An 18930-nucleotide genomic window follows, 5' to 3' on the forward strand; every position below is an offset into this window, starting at 1 on the left:
TGAAGTGAATCCCAGACCTGTAACTGCTACTAGCCCTTTCTGTTTTATTTTTTATTAGCCTTTTCAACTAACTTCTAAATATCATCTTTCCAAAAACTAATTATTTCCTTCATTCAGCTTTCCCACCCCCATGAGCAGCTGGTTTCCCCAGCTCTTCATACGCATCCACCTTTGGGGTCTGATTGCCTAATATCCATGCTGTGTCAGCTAAGAATAATAACCCTCATTACATCGATGGCTTTAAACAAAACCAGAAGTGTGTGCATGTTGGGTACAGAGTTTCTGCAAGCCTTTTCCAACTAAGGACTATTTAGTCAACTTTCCTGGGCTTTCTGTGGCCCTTGAAGATCTACTTGGGGCACCTCTGCAAAAGACGAAATAGTCTTAATTACCTGCTCATTCTTTAGTGAGACACTCTGCTCCTTCAAAGAACCCATATCACAGAGGCCGACCCTGACTCTGCATACCTAAGATTGGAGAATAGTAAGACATGATTGCACAAGGCGCCCTAGTAATCGAAACAACCTCGAAAGGTCTTTTATTGATTCTCCTGCCTCAGGCAATATTTATCTTGAAGTGCCACATACAGATTGCTTATCCATCCCTCTGGTGCTTTAATATTTCCTCCAGGGAAAAATTCCATGCTAATCTGCTAATGACAAAAGCAGTGATGATAGTGCTGTTACTTTAGGAGACATTCTGCTTGATGGGCAAAATCCCATGAAGATGACAGTTAGGATAAAATAGAAAACTTGTTTATCAGTAGCAAAAAGAGAAAGAAATACATAGTGATGATGAATCAGATATAACTGACCAATATAGAATAAGCAAAAATAATTAACCCTAAAATAATTGGCAGCAATATTATATCCATTAAGCTGGTATATATAATGTACCTCGAATCTAATAAAACACCCTGGGGGCAGACCTAGGTGGTTCAAAAAATACTTACGGAAAATGGATTCTGTATTTCAACATGTACATCCCACATGGCCAGCATTTTTTTCTCTAGTTCTTTCACATTCTCTTTCACACTCCCATCTGGTGGGTTAAAGAATAGGGGGGAAAATAGATAATTTACCCAAATCATACCACCCGAATAAATGAGTGAAAAGCACAAAAAATGAGCTCATCACTGAATTATGACACTGTTTCGGTTACTCCATATTCTCAGTTAAGGCATCAAAACAAAGGCTGATGAATGACAGGAGCAGAGCTCTTACCTTCAGGAATCTTACTTATGATAGAAGAAATCCCCCATGCCTCAACTTGGTAGTCAGAATTTTTAAATGGTACTTATCTTCCTGCAAAATTAGGGCCACAGAATGCCAAGTCAAAAAACCACTGTCAGTGTTTTGCCCTGTCTCCAGACTATAACGTGGAGTGAGGATTCCTGGGCTCAAATTCTGATTGCTCCACAAACAAGTACTGACCTCTAACAATATGGCAATCCATTTTATCTCTCTGTTTCTCTGTCTCCTCAACTGTCAAGCAACAGAATAACCTGTGACTTCTATGGCCCCATACAGCAATGAGTCAATGGTTTTATAAATATTCTCTTCCTATCTTTGAATGATGGGACAATCATGTTGAATCAGGTTTAAAGGTAGCTGGGGGCAAGATTCAGTCTTAGAAAAAGTCAGAGTTGAAACAAAAACAGAGCACTTAGCAATAACTAAAGCCTGACCCACGATGGAATACTCTTCTCAAGGAGGAAATAGAAGAATCAGTTTGGTAAGGTTGGACACTTGGCGACTGACCCATGAGGGATGGGTGTGAGGGGGCTCTCTTTGGATCTCAAACTGACCTTCACGCTCGAAGGGTTTGTTGGTATCACCTGGGATAGACTGGGACTCTCATGGAGCACACACTGCAATTCTGCAGAGGGGTGTGCTCGTTAAGAAAGTCAAAGACAGTGGTTCTACCATTTTAGATTTAAAAGATAAAGGTGAAGGTCTTCACCTCAGAAACTAATTTCCTCCATTCCACTTCTCTCCCACCCTTCCCCTCTGCCCTCTTCCTCTGGGGTCATCTTCCAAAAGATGAGTGTATCCTTCGAGTGAGTAAGATTGAGCCTGCACGTGAACATACCAAGACAGCCCTGTTCATCACCTCCTCCATTATGCTGGTGCTTCTGCTCGGGGCAGCTGTGATCGTCTGGAGGAAATCTCGGGGCAGAGTTAGGCCAACAGAAAAGGTCGGCTATGAAAAGTTGGCTGACCCGAGCAAGACTTATTCTTCCTATAAGAGCAGCCATCACCAGAGCACCAGCTTTGAAGAGGATCAGGTGATCGAGTACAGGGACCGGGACTATGATGAGGACGATGATGATGACATCGTCTACATGGGCCAAGATGGCACAGTCTACCGGAAATTCAAGTATGGGCTGCTGCATGATGACGATGAAGATGAGCTGGAATATGATGATGAGAGCTACTCCTACCAGTAACCAGAAGCCCCACCCCACCCCACTCGCAGGCATGCGTGTGAGCTTGGGCCTTTATCCCTACACACCAGGCTGATGTGTGGGTGTTTGTATTTGTCTTCTTAACCCTGAGTCCAGCTAGAGTATGTAAGAATCCTGAAATGTTCTGTTCTTCTTTTGGATGGCTAAACTCAATTAACCATAATTGTTTACCCATAATTGAGGAACATGGATAAAATTCAGAAGGATTTTCCTTAACACGGTATATCAAGACACAGAACACAGGAAGTTAAAAAAGTGAGATTTGTGCAAACTGTTCTATGTGATTTAAATAAAAGGAAATGGACCTAGAGTAATTCTATTTCTCAGCTGTATTGTGGAGATAGCTGCTGCCTTCTCAGTTTCTGGTATTTCTGTAAATGATTTGGTGGGGGAATAGGGAGGCAAACGAATTGTTTGTCTTAGCAGATTTTTCTCCCCTTTTAGTTCTCTTTACCCAGAGTTTTGTTCTGTAAGGGGCAACTAAACAAGGCTCTCCTCTTTATCCCATTTATACCAATTGCTCCAGATCATCCCTGAGGAGAAGAGACAGCTCTGCTGAGGCTGGCCATGACCTATTTATAGAAATGAGGAAAGGTACAGGAGGCAGCACCATAGCCAAGGAACTACATATCCACCAGGCGATTTCCTCTGCACTAATCCACAGTCATGATGATTCTAGAGCAGGTTCAGGCAGCAGATAGGCAGCAGCAAGCCCAGTAGGAAAGAAATCACCAAGTTTCCAAGAATTGCAACATTACACCCTCATGATTTTTCTAAGAGCTTTTCTGGTTGGAAACATCGGCTAAAACATGAAGTAATAAAAGAAAAATGGCAAGGTTAACCTAACGAAAAATGGGATACAATGACCAAAACTTCATCCACTCTGAAAAAAAAAGACTAGCTACTAAATTAAAAAGCTTTCATCAATAGCTCGTCACAGAACTGTGGACTCTCTACAGAAAAAGTTAGAGAGGAGCCTAACATGGAAATGCCCAGCATCCTGCTCGCCAGCTTAACCCAGCTGCTGACCAGCCTTCCAACACTCTTTACCTCTGTGGTCTCTGTTTCTAGACACCCTCAGCGTCCCTTTTTCCACCCGCCTGTTAAGTACACTCTTGGGTTTGTGCACCAGGGACAGTTTTTCTGCAGGTAATACGGAGAAGGGCTCTTGCTAAGTGAATACGTGAGCAGGGTTGTATGGATTTCCTTGTCAAAACAGAAGTGACAGGCAGCACTGGGAGCGGACCACCAGATGGTGATATTTTCAGACGATGATGATAATCACCGAAACAATGTATTGCACACTGACTATGTACTAGGTACCAAGCTAAAGAATTCCTTTAGAAAACTCACCCCTTAGTACCACTGTAACTTCATGAGGTTGGTACCATTATTACTTTTTTTTTTTTTTAAATAGGAAACCCCAGGCTTACAATAGGTTAAGTAAGTAGCCCAAGGTAACAGAAAGCTATTCAAGATCCAAGGAAAAAGGGCGACTGTAAAGTGTATGTTCGTAATAACTATGCTACCCTGACACAAAGTGGAGAAAGGAGCATCCTCAATCTAACAAAGGCATGTCTAGTATTTTATTTTATGATAAGCAATTCTATTATCTTCCCTAAATGCTTTTTTTAATGGAGGTACTGGGGATTGAACCCAGGACCCCGCGCATGCCAACCACACACTCTACCACTGAGCTACAACCCCACTTACATCTTTCCTAAATGTGTTCATTTTCTTTTCTTTTCTTTTCTTTTTTTTTTTTTTTAAAACATAATGCATCACTGACATGGGAAATCTCTGTCAAGAAGTCTTCAGTTTACTGAAGGCCTCAGTGTTTCTTTAGGGGAAAGCTCTTAAAACAAAGGTTGGCAAACTTTCTCCGGAAAGAGCCAGGTAGTAAATGCTTGAGGCTTTGCACAAGTCACAGTTCTTGGGGCACGAATGCAGCCAGTCCACAACAAACGCTTGGGCTGTGCTCCAAGAAAACTTATTTATGGACATTAAAATTTGGATTTAAGATAATTTTCACATATCGTAAAATATAATTCTTTTTGTTTTTTCTTCAGTCACTTCAAAATGTAAAAACCACTCTTGGCTCAAGGCAGTACAGAAACAGGTGATGGATCAGATTTGGCCAAATGACTGTAATTTGCTGACCTCATCTTAAAAAAAAAAAATCTTAAAAAACCATGTGTATCACACACGCATATGATATGCTTCGAAAAATTTTGGTGACTTAAAATCACCTCTTCAAAATCTATCAGAACCCTTTATAGTTCCCTTCTCAATTCTTAGAAACAAATAAAAATAAATATAAGCTAGCCATCTTATCAATGGAAGAATTCCTCATCTCTTACTGAGTAATTGGAGTGTAACCTATGGGAATAAGTCATTTTGTTTATACCGTGTTGTTCATCTTCCCTGATAGTTCGAAAGCTCTGATAGCCTGAGTTTGATATTGCTTTGTGTAGCCTCATTTTCCAAGAAAAATCTGTGTTTGTGATACACAGATTAAATGAGATTTAATACACAGATTTAAAGATTAAATGAGGTCAAGATGACCCTGAATACTAAGAAAACCCGGTGTTGTCACTCCATGTGATCCTGAAAAGAGGGCCTCTGCTGGGTGTGGGTAGTCGGACATCCTTCCCTCTCCGTTCTCAGGTAGGCCACATTATTCTCAGACCTCTCTTGAACACTATGCTCACAACTGTCTAAATCGATAAATATGTGGTTGGAAAACAAAGTTGCTTTTTGGTTTTCTGTTTGCAAATAACTTTGAACTATTAAGGGAATCCTTGTAGACTGGAAAAACACCAAGGGGCTAAGCAAGAGCTTGGAAGGTTCTGGTTTATAGAAAGTAATTTTAAAATTGAAAATAAAGTTAAATCAAGACCAGATAATGCTATGGGGACTTGCTTATCAATAAACTACTTCTGAGCACTTTTTATGTGCTTAGTTTGTGCTTTACCCAGTAAGAGACACAAAGCAATAAAAGAGTGCTTCCCCCCCCCCCGTCTTTCTACCTCCAATGACTAAGCTAGTCATATAATCATGAACTTTTTTCCTAAAAATAAGTCCTATCTGTCTGTCAGCCCCATCATCACAGACTCAATTTGGCCCTCAGCCACTCTCATCTGATCCTTTAATACTTCCTTCCGAATTATTGCTGAGCTTCGATCTCCTTTTCCTCCCAATTTATCTACCCTGCAATCAAAGGTCATTTCTAAGATCAATCAGATCATCACATGCAGGGCTCCCTATCACCTACACTGATTATGACATTCAAAACTTGGCAAGATAGGGCCACTGCCTCTGTCTCCAGTCTTAACATCCACCAGTTCCCGGCCCCTCCTTATTTCCAGCTTCTCCACTTACACTCAGTAGTACTGAACTACTTCTAAGTTCTCCAGGATAATGTCCTGTTATCTCATATCCTTGGGCACACATTGTTCACTCTCCTTGGAATACTCTCCCCCAACCTTGACCAACTGGTATAGGGTAAGCCAGTTTTTATTGCTGAAAAGTAAACTGTCACAAATATAGCATCTTAAAATAACAAAACATGTATTATCTTACAGGTTTATAGGTCAGAAGCCCACGTGGGCTTGACTGGGTTCTCTGCCTAGGGCCTAACAAGGTTAAAATCAAGATGTGGACCAGGCTGGCTCTTACCTGAAGGCTCTGGAAAACAACTGTTTTCCCAGGTATTCAGGCTGCTGACAGAGTCCAGTTGCTTGTGGCTGTAGAACTGAGGGTCCTACTTTCTTTTCTAGCTGTCGGTCAGGGGTCACTCAGCTCCTAGAGGCCACTCTCTGGTCTTGTGCACGCCTTCCTCCAAGGCCCCCTTCAAAGCCAATATCCATGCACTGAAACCTTCTCATGCTCTGAATCTTTCCAACTTTCCCTCTTGCCACCAGCTGGAGAAAACTGCATGGAAAGGGCTTGTGAGATTCACTTAGGCCCACGTGGAGGATCTCCATCTGGCTGTGATGTGACATAGTCATAGGCATGACAGTCTCCTCATGTTCCAGGTCCTGGGGATTAGAGTGGGAAACCTTGACAGTTTATTTTAGGATTCCCCTTACCATAGCCAATAAAACTCTTTTGGAAATCAATTTAGCAAAATATATCGAGTCTTTTCAATGTGTGTTCTCTTTGAATTCACCAATTCCATGCTAGGAAATATTATAAACAGAACCAGAGCATTAAAAATAATCATCTTTGTTTATAATTTAAAATCACAACACTCTAAAAGCAAGTTTACAAAGACCATACAAAATATGCTATAATAGATATGATAAGCAAGATATAAACGTTTACGTACACTACCATTTCAAGGGTATTTCTGAAATTAAAAAACCTATGTGGATTATGCAAGCTGAACTGTAGAAAGCAAAGATAAACAACATTATCTGCCCCCAAAGAGCTGAATATTGAAGTGGAAAAACAAAGATGTATAAAAATAATCGCAAAACAAGGGAGACTACAAGCAGTGCAATAAATTCAGGGGAAAAAAGCAATGAAATCATTGGAACACAGAGACAGAAAAAGCAAGCCGAGGCATATACATACCTTTTGGGTGAGGAATCCTGAGGGAAATGTTCAGGAATAAAAGGACCCACAGAGCTCAGTAACAGTGGACAGTAAATCTGTAAAATGACAAGCACTTTTCACATGAACTTGAAATCACAGGTCAATTTCAACTACATGTGATAAAGAATATTTGTCCTCCAGCCAAGCTGGGCCCCTCGAAGTCTGCAGAGGAAAGGCAAACGTAGCAAGCAGAGTGTCTTTGCTGGAGCCTACCTTCTCTTCCTACATCACTTCCCCCTTCTGTGCATTGTTTCTCAAGGCACCAGTGAACCTAAGGGGGGACGTTCCACAAATGTCAAGATGTTGGCTCAAGTGCCAGTTTGACTAACTATACCCTCACTTTGGTTTCAATAATTACATCTCATTCTGTCTTTTGTCAGCTATTCCTAAGTATCAAGCTTTTTTTTAATCTTGGTGGATGATGCCCTTATTAGATTTACCATTCCTGCATTTATTTTTATAAAGATGACTTGGCATAACAGAAATATCGTGAGTTTAGGGATGAAAGATTCCTGAGATGGAATTCCAATCCTGAATCTTTCTTATGTGGAATCTTGGCCAAGTTACTAAATTTCTCTGATTCTCAACTACACACGGGAAACTTGAATGCCAACACTCCTGAGGTTGCCATGAGGAACAAAGGAGATTACATATGCAATGGGCACGGTGTACAGAAGGGGCTCTGAGAGTGCTAACTTCCTCCTACTTCCTCCCGCATCCTTTTAGTAGCAGTGAAAACTTGTTAACAGCCTTCCCTCCCATGAACCTGTATTTTGAAAGGATTTGTGAAGCAAGATTATACAAGGGAGAGAAAAGTAGACTTACTTTGTTCTTTACGCTTAATCTGGAAGCAAAGACACACCCCCTCAGTCCTTGTTAACAAGGCCTCTTCTTCTCAGCAAAGCAAATACGCTGAAATGAGTGGTTTTAAGTAACCGGATCATTAACTGGCTTTTCTTACTTGATTTCTCAGCAGATAGAGAAAAACAGAAGATTGTTCCTTCAGAAACGCCTACAGTGATTTGCTCCAAAACCAGGAGAAAATAAAATCCATGCTTCACTGAAGGGATAAAAGTTTTGGTTAAAGGGCCATACATTCCATAAACACACTGGCCAAGTGCTCGACCTCTAAGGAAATCTATTTACCTTCCCACGGCTTTTGGCTCTCTAAAAAGCAACTAGAGTTCCCCCTAGCAGAATACTTTCTTAATAGAAGTCCTATTTACTTTGACTGTTGAAGAGAATCCATGCTTCTACAATAAAACCCTCCCTTCTCCCCCAGTCTTACAAAAACTCAAATGTTAGAGTTTGGCTATGAAGCCAAGGGTGATCTTGGTATGCTGAGAACACTGGGAAAGGAAGGATGTCAGCAACCCAGGCTTTCTCTAGGTCACTCTGACTTTGAATCTACGTAGAAAACCCCTTAGGATACAGGGTTAGAAAGTGGCCTGAGAGCAGAGGCAAGAAAGGGGACCTGTCTGAACTGTGGAGCTGAAAACTCAGGAAGACCTTCTTGGTCTCCTTTGGCCCCAAAGGCTGAGCTGAGGACCACATTGTAGGCATCGAGCTTTTCTCCACTCAGTGGCTGGGACTTTAGATGTCAGTTGGGCACGGGGGCTTTGCAGACAAGACGGGCAGAGGCAGGAGACCAGAAGGTCAGACAACCAGGTGGGAGCAAGTGAAAACCAAAGTCTAGGTGCTGCAAGATTTTCAAAAAGGTGGTACTTAGTCTGGGTTTTAGCAGCCCTATCAGGGTACCTTGGGCAGTATTTTTAGTATTGATCTGTTCCTGGAACAAAGGAACCCAGAAACCTAATCAAATTGCTAATCAAGAAGTGACCAGGCAAAGCCAGAATCCTTGACAAAGAAGTCCAAATTTGTGATGCCTCTCCCTGGGCTCTGAGGGGTTGTGAGGCATCTTTGTGACTAATGCTCTAGGATTATCCGAGGGTATTTCTCTCTTTTTCTCTCTCTCTCTCCTTCTCTTGGCCTGGGATTGGAATTTTTATTCCCCATGATCCCTTTGGCCAAACTCCATGCTGAGTCCTTCACTGCGTTTGAAACGTCCTTTGCAGCACAGCTGTATAACATCTGCATGGTTTCTCTGTCCTGTTTTTCTGTTGATCTTCACTTTTAAAGAGCTGTTTGCTGTTTGCCTGTCAAATCAATTTCATCCCCTGTAGGGGATTTCTGCTGGCCTTAAATAGACTTGCCTCTTAACGTTTGCTTGCGAGGACTGAAGGAGATAATGCGTGTGATCTGTAGTTCTGTTGTAAACGATAAGGTGCTACACCAGTGTTATCTCCCTGTTCACCTGTAGTCCATCCTAGGCAGGCATGCCGCTTATACTGTGGAAACTGGGAGAAATCAAACAATATTCTCAGGCCAAGAATCTAGGTGTGATTTCTCAGAGAACTAACTGTGTCAGTCAGAGGCAGCTACATAATTCATGGGGCCTGGTGTAAAAATTATTAAGAATTTCAAGATGGTGGCAAGTTTCAAGACAGCGGCAGCAGAGTTTTGAAACTAAGTAGGGCTCTTCTACGCATCAGACCCTGTGCAAACGCCTGGGTGGCACAGCCATGAAGCCAGCCACGACTTCAGCATATTCAGAGCAATGGAGGCTAGCTAGCAAAATGCATCAGCTACTGCACCTACCTACACCCCCAAAATGTCTCAAAGACTTTTTATAAAGGTGGTAGCTTTAGGGAAAAGGGATGAAAAGCTCCATAAGATCTCCAAAACATGTAGACATAAGGAGAACGCTGAGGAAGATGTCAAGATATGAAAGAAGAATTTCTTTTCATGATAAGAAGCTTCATCGAAAGACAACTAGTCTCCGAGTCAGAATATCTCCGTGTCCATCTTAGTGTGACACTGGCCAAGTCATGTGAGATGATGTCAGGGGCTGTGCTTTGTGTACTGTAAACTTGTAAACTGCAAAACAATTGAAGTATAAACTTTCACTGTTGCCATTTTTAAGGGCAGTTCTTAGTCCTTTTAGAAAAGACCCATACACGTTCCAACTCAGTCCCCACCATGTGCAGCTCCCCACTCACTCCAAGGCAACAGGTGGGGAGGGCTTCATGTTGTTCCAAATCTGTCTTTTTTTTTTTTTTCCTTGTTTCTATTCCCTCCCTCTGGGCTAAAAACAAAAATATTTCATGTGTAATTTCATGTGTAACCTGTATGGAAGTCTTTATCCTGCTCTAAAGGGCAGGAGGGGCGGGAAGAAGAACTGGGCAAACTCACCCCACCTGACCTTCCTCGGGTTGTGACATCAGAGCTCTGTTTACATAGTTGAAGGGCCGGGAATGTTGGAATGGAGGGAGGAGAATGATTCAGGAGGCTACACTACATCCCCTGCTTTTGTTTTCCTGCTGGCTTGTCAGCTGCTCTGAGCCACAAAGAGATGAAATATATAAAGTTCTTCTCCATCATTTGGCGCCATCTGTTTCCTTTCTCATCCTTTCCCGAAAATTTTTTTCAATAAACACGATGAAATAGACAACAGAGGATGTCTACAAGAACACCTTCATCTCTCCTCAAGGGTAGATTTTTTTTGGAGATTTTTGGCATCTGCAGAAAAGTCTCCTGTGCTGCTTGTTCTGTCCTCCACATCTTGAAGGTACTGGGAAAATGAAGGGACAGGATGCGCCCCTCTTTACTGTATAGGGGTGAGGCAGACAATTCATGATTCCTCTCACAGAAATGTGTTCACCACATATTTACTAGAGAGCAGGCACCACATAGGGCTGATGAAGATCAAATCAAATAAATTGAAACTTCTCCAGAAGACTGTGTTCCTCAAAGTCACAGACATTATCTTATTCCACCTTGTATTCTTAACACACAGCAGAGTGCTAACACACAATAGTTGCTCTGTAAATATTTGTGGAGTGCCTATTTGCCCACAGAAATCACTGTCCGCAGCTGAACAATACTAGACTCTCTGCATATAATCTGGGAGTTTGCTGTGTCCTTAAAGTTACAATGTTATCTTTGGCTGGGGAATAACCACATTACAAGAAGAATTAGCCTTTACCAAGTTCATAGTCTATTTTCAGGTACTATTAGTGGCACTTCACATGATCAACTTGTTTAATCCTTTTCACTGTCATAATAACTTGATGAGGTAGGCATTACTGTGGTCCTTGTTTTACAGATAAGACACTAAGCCACAGAAAGGTAAAAAAAACTCGCCCACGTTTGCACAGAAACTGGTCCCAGGGGCCTTGTTTCTAATCTCCCAGACTGCAGCTGCCTAATTCCTCCAGAACCAAGCACAAGGAGAGCAAATTAAAATGGACTTTCAAACTTTTTTTGACTGTAATCTATAATCAAAAAAAAAAAAATTTTTTTTTACACCAATACCTCTTTGTAAAACTGAAGCAAAGCTTTCAGGAAACAGGAGGGGAGAAGACCTAGCTCAGCGGTAGAACGCATGCTTGGCACGCGCAAGGTGGTCCTGGGTTCAATCCCCTGTACCTTTATTTAAACAAACAAACAAACAAACCTAATTACCTCCCCTCCAAAACAAGCAAAAATTTTTAGTTTCAGGAAACAATCTTATCTAAATTACATTTCTTCCATCATTTTCTTCCTTGCTTCCTTTCTTTGCTGACCACAGTCCATTAATTCGATTTCACAATGCAACGGGTAAAACCCCTTGGGTTAGGGAAAAGAGTCCAGCTTACCCGGCTGACCCTGAGCTTGCTGTGCTTGTGACTTCTCTGAGCATTCTCTACCGGGGCAATTTAACTGCAATGTCTGTGGTGCTTCCAAGCCCCCTTCAGACTGTGAACTTCCAGAAATCCTTCTTCTGCCCGTCTTCTGTGTCACAGCACCTCTCTAGGCTGCCACCTTGGGTCTCTTTCGGATTTGGCTCAAGCCTTATCCTCATATCTGGTCCACAAGAAGCATACACCTTTCCCCCTCTCTCTACCCCTCCACTGAGGATGAAAGGGCCACCCTTCTCTCTGCTCTGTTGTCTAAGGCCAATCCAGCTACAGCTTCTCATACAGTTCCAATGTCCCACCTCCCAACTGAGGGCACACAAGCTCTCTGATGGATACACTTGAAAAGGATACAGAGTACGTGGATATTTATCTCCAAAGAAGTTCTCCCTCTCCCCTCTTCAACTCCACGTCTCTATAGGTAGGAGGGGGGTGGTGGGAAGAACAGTTTCACATTCTCTTAGCAGGAACTGGATTTTCTAGGATTTAGTATTGGAATATGGGGGATTTAGGAACACCTATTACAGAGATTTTTTCCTTGGCAGGCTCTTCCAAAAGTATAAAGGAAAGAAAAGCCCTGTATTCACATCATTTTACAGATGGATGGGCTACATTTAAGTGGAGGGAAAGAGAAGAGAATGAGCAAAGGCTTGGCATCTGGAATAAGCAGTCAGAGTTTGGGGCTTACTAGAGGACGTGGCCTTGCTGTGGAGGGGCCATGTATGATGAAACTTTACAGGGAACAAGAGCTTGAATCACAGCAGGTGGCCCACAGAGCTTGCCAGGGCCTTCTGGCATCAGCTGATTGCCCCGGTCCAGTCTGTGAACTGAATCCTTGGTACACCCCAGTTCCTCCAGGCTCGGAGACCTTGTTTCTGTCCACAGCATGTCAATGTGATAAAGATTGATGTGTTTGTGAACTTTCTGCCTTTTTGCTACCTCAACTAAAAGTTTGATCTCAGCTTTGCTAACTATCCTGTGCCTGAAACACTCCAGCCAGTAGACGCAAAAGCCAACTGAAGGGTGAGCTACCATGTCCTTCCAAAGCTGCTAACTGGTGGGCCTGGGGATCAACCTCGCCCACTACTCCACCATCCATAGCTCCCAGGGTCCCATGTATCAGCTCCTCCAGGACCAGGAGGCTAAACAAGAGTCTAATGACATTGTTTCCCTCCTGTAAAAGGTGAGGACCTGGGTTCCACACTCAGCTTTGAAATTTTCTACCACCACAGATAATCTGAGATTGTCTTTGACTTTGTTTCTTCATCTGAAGTGTAATAACATCTAGCTAGATGTCTCAGACTTATTAAGAGGAGAAATGAAGTGATGTGAATAAAGACACACTGAGGATCCAGTTGCTCTGACCACTAAAATTTACCTCTGGGCAGCAGGTGAAGTGGAGAGAACGTAATCCCTTCCATCCTGATTCTCAACAGTGAAACAAGGGACATCGTACTCTGCTTCTGAATGTTCAGTGTGAACTTAGTCACCTGTGTTTGACTTTTAAAACTGTATTCTTACAAAGAGCATGGAATCCTGGGTGTAGCTGAGCGTCTGCAGTGGTATTTCATCTTCGCCATCCCTTTGTGAGACTGTCTAAAAAGAAATGAAGAAAATAAACTTTCAAAAGGGGCAGAGAATCCTTCCATCTTCTAAAACTTCAAAAAATGACTCAAATGAAATCAATAGGAAACAGCAGAGAACGGGTCTAGCTGTTCAGGCTAAGAGCCAGGGGAAAATTCTGGTTTTGAAATACAGTGGAAATCTCAGAATACTAGTATTACGTTTTGTCAGGTTCAGGAGACAAGATTAGAAAACAAAACAAAACAAAACCAAAAAAACTTCATCGGACAGAAATACATGGATGGGGAGGCTTTACTAAGTTTGAAATACAGGCAAATCTGTAAGCAAAATAACTCCACCATAGAAAATATTTATTTTGAAGGCTCAGACATGCCTAAAGGGACCCTGAGATTAACCTGGAATTCCTTTGAGTGACTCATGGTTAGAAGCAGGTGTTTGTTTACATGGATCCAAGCAGAACACACACCAGAGAATCCTCTCTGGAAGCCCCAGAGGGAGTGACTCTTCTAGGATTTATATCCATCTGCTTCCAGAAAAGTGCTGGCAGGGCTGTCTTTTACGTGTACAAATGAAATTGTTGACATGAAAATAGAGGACGTGAACCCTGAGGGAGTAGGTTGATCAATCCAAGCACAAGTTTAAATATTTCTTAACAATGGAGGCCTTCAATCAAGCGGAGTCTTTGGAGCCTTCGGCAGAAGCCACAGAGAGAAGACAGTCAAGAGTCTGCCTTAGAGGGAGGGTGGGAAAGGGCAGAGGTCCTCTTGCTTGCCCATTGCCCAGGGCACTTTCATGAGGCTCTATGGCTCTTTGGAGAACATTTTGAAAATCAAGGTTCTAGGCGATTATAGCTAGTGATTGAAATTAGCCCTGAGTTTCCTGCAAATCGGGATAAAAAGGGAAATACCATGGGTCACTTTTTCTTCCTTCAGTAAAAGAAAACAAAAGGTTTTTCAGTCTCTCTGCAACATTCTCACTTAATATAAGGAATGCTTTTTGGAGTGGCTGGAGGAGTGGACAGAGTGCATGGACTCAGATCATTATATCCTTCAGAGTTAGATAATGATAATGGATATTTGTCTTTTTTTTTTAACACCCATTATTGGAACCCCTCCTTATGTTTAGGGAATTTATTTCCCACTGCATGAGCCTTGATGGAAAAGCTTCTCTCTATAGAAGCTGAGACAGCCAGGTACTCAGTTTTCCAGCCCCTCTCGCAGCTAACACACGGGCACACTAGGCCAACCAGATGCTCATCATAGAAAGATCAGTTTCCAGGGCAACAGGGCCAGCCAGCAACATGGAGGATGGGGTTCTGGTGTGTCTGATGGGAAATCATGTCGCCGCGGCCTCGTGAAAGTGACACTGCCCCCGGCGAACTAGCTCTGTGGGATGATTCCGGCTCTGGTTGTGATGTCCCCTTTTCTCACCTAGTTTCCAGCTTTCCCATCCATTCCCTGAGCTACCCATCATTCTTCTAGTAAATTCCTTTCCAGACGAAATCAGCCAGAATCCATGTGTTACTTGCAACCAGTTAGATTCCACATCAAAATGGTAACATGTGAGGCTTAGGTCTGCTGTGGGAAATACAAAAGATAGTATTGTGCAGTCACGGAATACTTGTATTTGACTTAAGAGAATTCAACTATATGGGTTTGTTGCACAAGAGCATGAGAGAAAAGTAAGACTCTTATTTGCTCAGTTATTGTTGCCTGTTCAAACCCCACCAAGGCCTGTGCTGTCCCATAGTAAGGCAGCCTTGGCCAAAATGCAAAGAGACACATAAGAATTAAATCTTAGGTTTGAGTTTCAAAAGACCCAGGTTTTAGCAACTTAAAAATAAGTTCAGAAGTTCTCAGGGGTCCTTCTGACTTCCATATCTGCCTTTTGGCCATGCTGGCTGACTTTACAACCTAATCCCTTCCTAAGATGAGGCTCCACTGTACACAGCAATAGTGAGCACTCCACAGGGACCGGTACCCACCCCTTTCCCACACACCCCTCAGCAGCTCTGCTCTCCCCCTTGTCCTGGGTGACCCAGGGAACTAGTACTGATTTAGAGCATTGACCTGAAGAAGCTCTATTAAGACCGATATCCTGGAGGCATTTCAAATCTAGTTCCAAAGAGAAAAATTATAAGTATTTTATAGATGCCTTTGTATCTTCTTCACTCCCAATTCAACGGCTCACATCTGTTTCTATTAGAGATAGAGAAAAGAGAAGAGAGTGGGGAAGATTAGACTGGGAGGGGAGGGGAGAGGAGCACAAAAGAGAGAAGGGAGGAGGTGGGAAGGATGGAAGAGGTCATCTATTTTGTTTCACATCAGGGTTCCTGTCTTAATCTGTTCAGGCTATGATAACAAAATACCACAGACTGGGTGACTTACAGACAACAGAAATTTATTTCTTACAGTTCTGGAGCCTGGAAGTTGGAAATCACGTTGCCAGCAGCTTCAGTTCTGGTGAGAGCCCTCTTCGAGGTTGCAGACTGCCAACTTCTCGTTGCATCCTCACATGGTGGGAAAAAAGTGAGAGAGCTCTCTGGGGTCCTTTTATAAGAGCACTAATCCCATTCATGAAGGCTCCACCCTTATGACCTAATTACCCCCCAAAGGCTAGTACATTGCTAATACATCGAGTGTTAAGACTTCAACATATGAATTTGGGGAGGGACACAAAAATTCAGTTCCCAGTATTGGCATCTTGTGATCATCTACACCTCCAACTAGAACAGTAAACATTTTTAATTCACCTGGATATTCTAGATTTGAAGATGCCGATTTTACTTTAAATCCATAACTATCCTTCTCAAATATTAAGACCTATGCTTCAAAATTATGTGCACAGAAATTACATAAAACACGCACAGTAATTGGGAAAAAGGCGGTTACTACAAATGTTCTGGAAAAAGTTGAAAAAAAGCTCTTCTAGCTCAGGAATTGGCAAACAATGGGCTTGTAGGCCAACTCCACCCTCCTGCCTCAGTAAATAAAAATTTGAAACACAGTCATGCCCATTCATTTATGTATTGTCTATGGTTGCTTTTTTGCTATGGCAAAGCCTTAAGAATTTTGTCTGGCCCTATACAAAAAAAAAAAAGTTTGTCTACCCTGCTCTGGATAACAGGGAAAGCCCGAGGCTTCTAGAACAGGGCCACCTGAAGTGTGGTCTGTGACTGCTACTGGCCTATGGACTGTCTCTCACTGAAATTTGAGAGTGTTTAAAATCTATAGCATTTTGACACTGTGAAGACATCCAAGTGTGTGAGTATTTTTCTAGTAATTTTTATTTTATTTTTTAAGTGTTCATGAAGGATTAGAAGTAACAAAAGATTCTAAAAGTCACAATTTTTGTTAGAAAAATATGAGATAATTTTGTACTCCTCATAATAACTTTAGGCCTCGACAGATAACAAAATTCACCCTGGAGGTTTCATCCATGGCATAGATTTTGCCTTGGAGAATGAAATGCAGCTGAGGGAGGTAGAACCAGCTTTAAATTTTTTTTTTTTTTTTGGTTCGACAAGCTAGGTTCCCAGTGAAGCTTTCTCTAATCTTGTTCCTATATTAAGGTCTTAATATCCAAGATACATTTATTTCTAAGTAATGTACAATTGTATACAGAACATTTTCTATATGTAGGTGTAGTGCTAGGGGAATTAAAATACAGCCCAAGGCCTCTAGAAGCTTCTAGGTAAAAGAGCTAAGGTGATTATCAAAATACAAGACATTGGAGTTTGTAGGAGGAAGCTATAAAGAGCCTAGTGCAGGTTGGTACATAAATCCATATATTCATGAATGCCATTCGAATATAACCATCTCCCTTCTGTTAAATGCCCTTCAACCTAACTGAGAAATGCAACCCGTTGAGACCTTTAAGGGAGGGTGACTGTGTATGGGAAAGTGATCGGAGAGCCGCGCTGAGATGCCAGGGCCAGACAGCTCTCTCCAAGGGGCTGGCTTCCACAGGCCAACAGGTAAAGATGGAGTAAGCAAGGGGAGATTTTTAGACTTCAGTGCTTATATAGGAAATAATGGCTGAAAATAAATGAGAAATGACAAAAAGGGGAAACTAAGTAGAAGGCAGAGAATCTTATATGCAGTATCCAAAAAGTTGAGAAACAGTCAACTTAAACAATACATCAGTTCTGTTTTCAAGAAATGTGGACAATGCCTTTTCAGATAAAGTACCTCAGAATTTAAGCCATGGATCCAATTGTTAATCTGAAAAAATAACAGTAAATATATAATTTTCCCTGTGCTTCCAGACTTTTTTGGGTCCTCTATAGTTAAACTGTCTAGTACAGTAGTCACGAGGCATGTGCAGCTGTTTCAAGTAATTACTAGAGAGTGAAGAAATGGAACGCCATCAAGAGAGCAGGAAGCTCTACTGGACAGCACTGCTTTACAAAGTGTGTATTTTTTTCCCCCAGATTACTAGTTGGGCTCACTGAATTCAGTTACTTTATTTGAAAAGGTGTTTGGAAATTGAACAAAAACATACTGACCTTGTAATTTCAAACTATAATACACTGTTTAAAAATAAGTTTATCCTGGGATGAGGGGTATAGCTCAAGGGTAATGCGCCTGCTTGGTGTGTATGGGGTCCTGGGTTCAATCCCCAGTGTCTCTGCTAAGGGGGAAAAAAGAAAAAAATAAGTTTATCCTAAGTTTCACAACTTTTTAACATTCTGTAAATATATAATTAACTTTTTAAAGGCAAAATTTTCATATTAAACAACTTATGGTTATTAGGGGAAAAGAGGTGGGAAGGAATAAATTGAGAGTTTGAGATTTGCAAATATTAACCACTGTATATAAAATAAATGACATTCCTTATGTATTAGCACAGGGAACTATATTCAGTATCTTGCAGTAGCCTATAATGGAAAAGAATATGAAAACAAATGTATGTACGTATATGTATGACTGAAACATTATGCCGTATACCAGATATTGACACATTGTAAACTGACTATACTTCAATCAAAAGACTGATTTTTATTTTTATCAGGATATACCTAGCATAATTTAAAGAATTATTCAACAAGACAGTGTAAGAAAAAGAAATACTAGTTTGTTCCCATTACATCCCATTTTCCACTCTTTAAAAGTGAGCAACTTCATGAAAAAAAAGTCAGTGAAGGGCCACAAATGGCAATTCTTATGGGTGAGTTGTATTCCGTTACATATATATGCTGCATCTTCTTTATCCATTCATCTGTTGATGTGCACTTAGGATGCTTCCATATCTTGGCAATTATAAATAATGTTGCTGTTAATAGCAGGGTGTATGTATCTTTTTGAATTAATTCTTACTGTGAGGTTGCCTTTATTTCTTTGATAACTATGGAAGTTTAAAAAGCTAATGCTCTAAACATTCTTAGAAACATTACATATATGTAAATTTTAAGAAATGTGTAGTATATTGTATATATGTATTTACATGCAATATATTGTATATGTGCAGTCAAATTGTAACAATTCTACCTAATAAAACTAAAAAATGAAATTAAAAAAAAGAATTAAAAACAAAAGTGAGCAA

At 41.4% G+C, this 18930-nt stretch overlaps 1 protein-coding gene and 1 long non-coding RNA gene across 2 annotated transcripts in view; one reads left to right on the forward strand and one right to left on the reverse strand.

The window, feature by feature from the left end:
• Positions 1-2777, forward strand: part of PCSK5 (proprotein convertase subtilisin/kexin type 5) — a 413695-nt gene extending 410918 nt beyond the window's left edge. Inside the window, exon 38 of the mRNA XM_031449902.2 lies at positions 2043-2777. Coding sequence (XP_031305762.1) covers positions 2043-2449 — 407 coding nt within the window. The 3' untranslated portion in view covers positions 2450-2777. The remainder of the gene's footprint in view (positions 1-2042) is intronic.
• The window catches only part of LOC105087404 (uncharacterized), a 99801-nt gene that overhangs the window by 78721 nt on the left and 2150 nt on the right, over positions 1-18930 (reverse strand). The window contains exons 2-9 of the long non-coding RNA XR_010382687.1: positions 15774-18018; positions 14817-14963; positions 13181-13398; positions 12157-12217; positions 7892-8126; positions 7046-7122; positions 6146-6507; positions 953-1041 (exon numbers count right to left, since the gene is read on the reverse strand). This is a non-coding gene — a long non-coding RNA (uncharacterized LOC105087404). The remainder of the gene's footprint in view (positions 1-952; positions 1042-6145; positions 6508-7045; positions 7123-7891; positions 8127-12156; positions 12218-13180; positions 13399-14816; positions 14964-15773; positions 18019-18930) is intronic.

The sequence above is a fragment of the Camelus dromedarius genome, chromosome 10 (genome assembly GCF_036321535.1).
Source record: "Camelus dromedarius isolate mCamDro1 chromosome 10, mCamDro1.pat, whole genome shotgun sequence".
Taxonomy (NCBI): Eukaryota; Metazoa; Chordata; class Mammalia; order Artiodactyla; family Camelidae; genus Camelus; species Camelus dromedarius.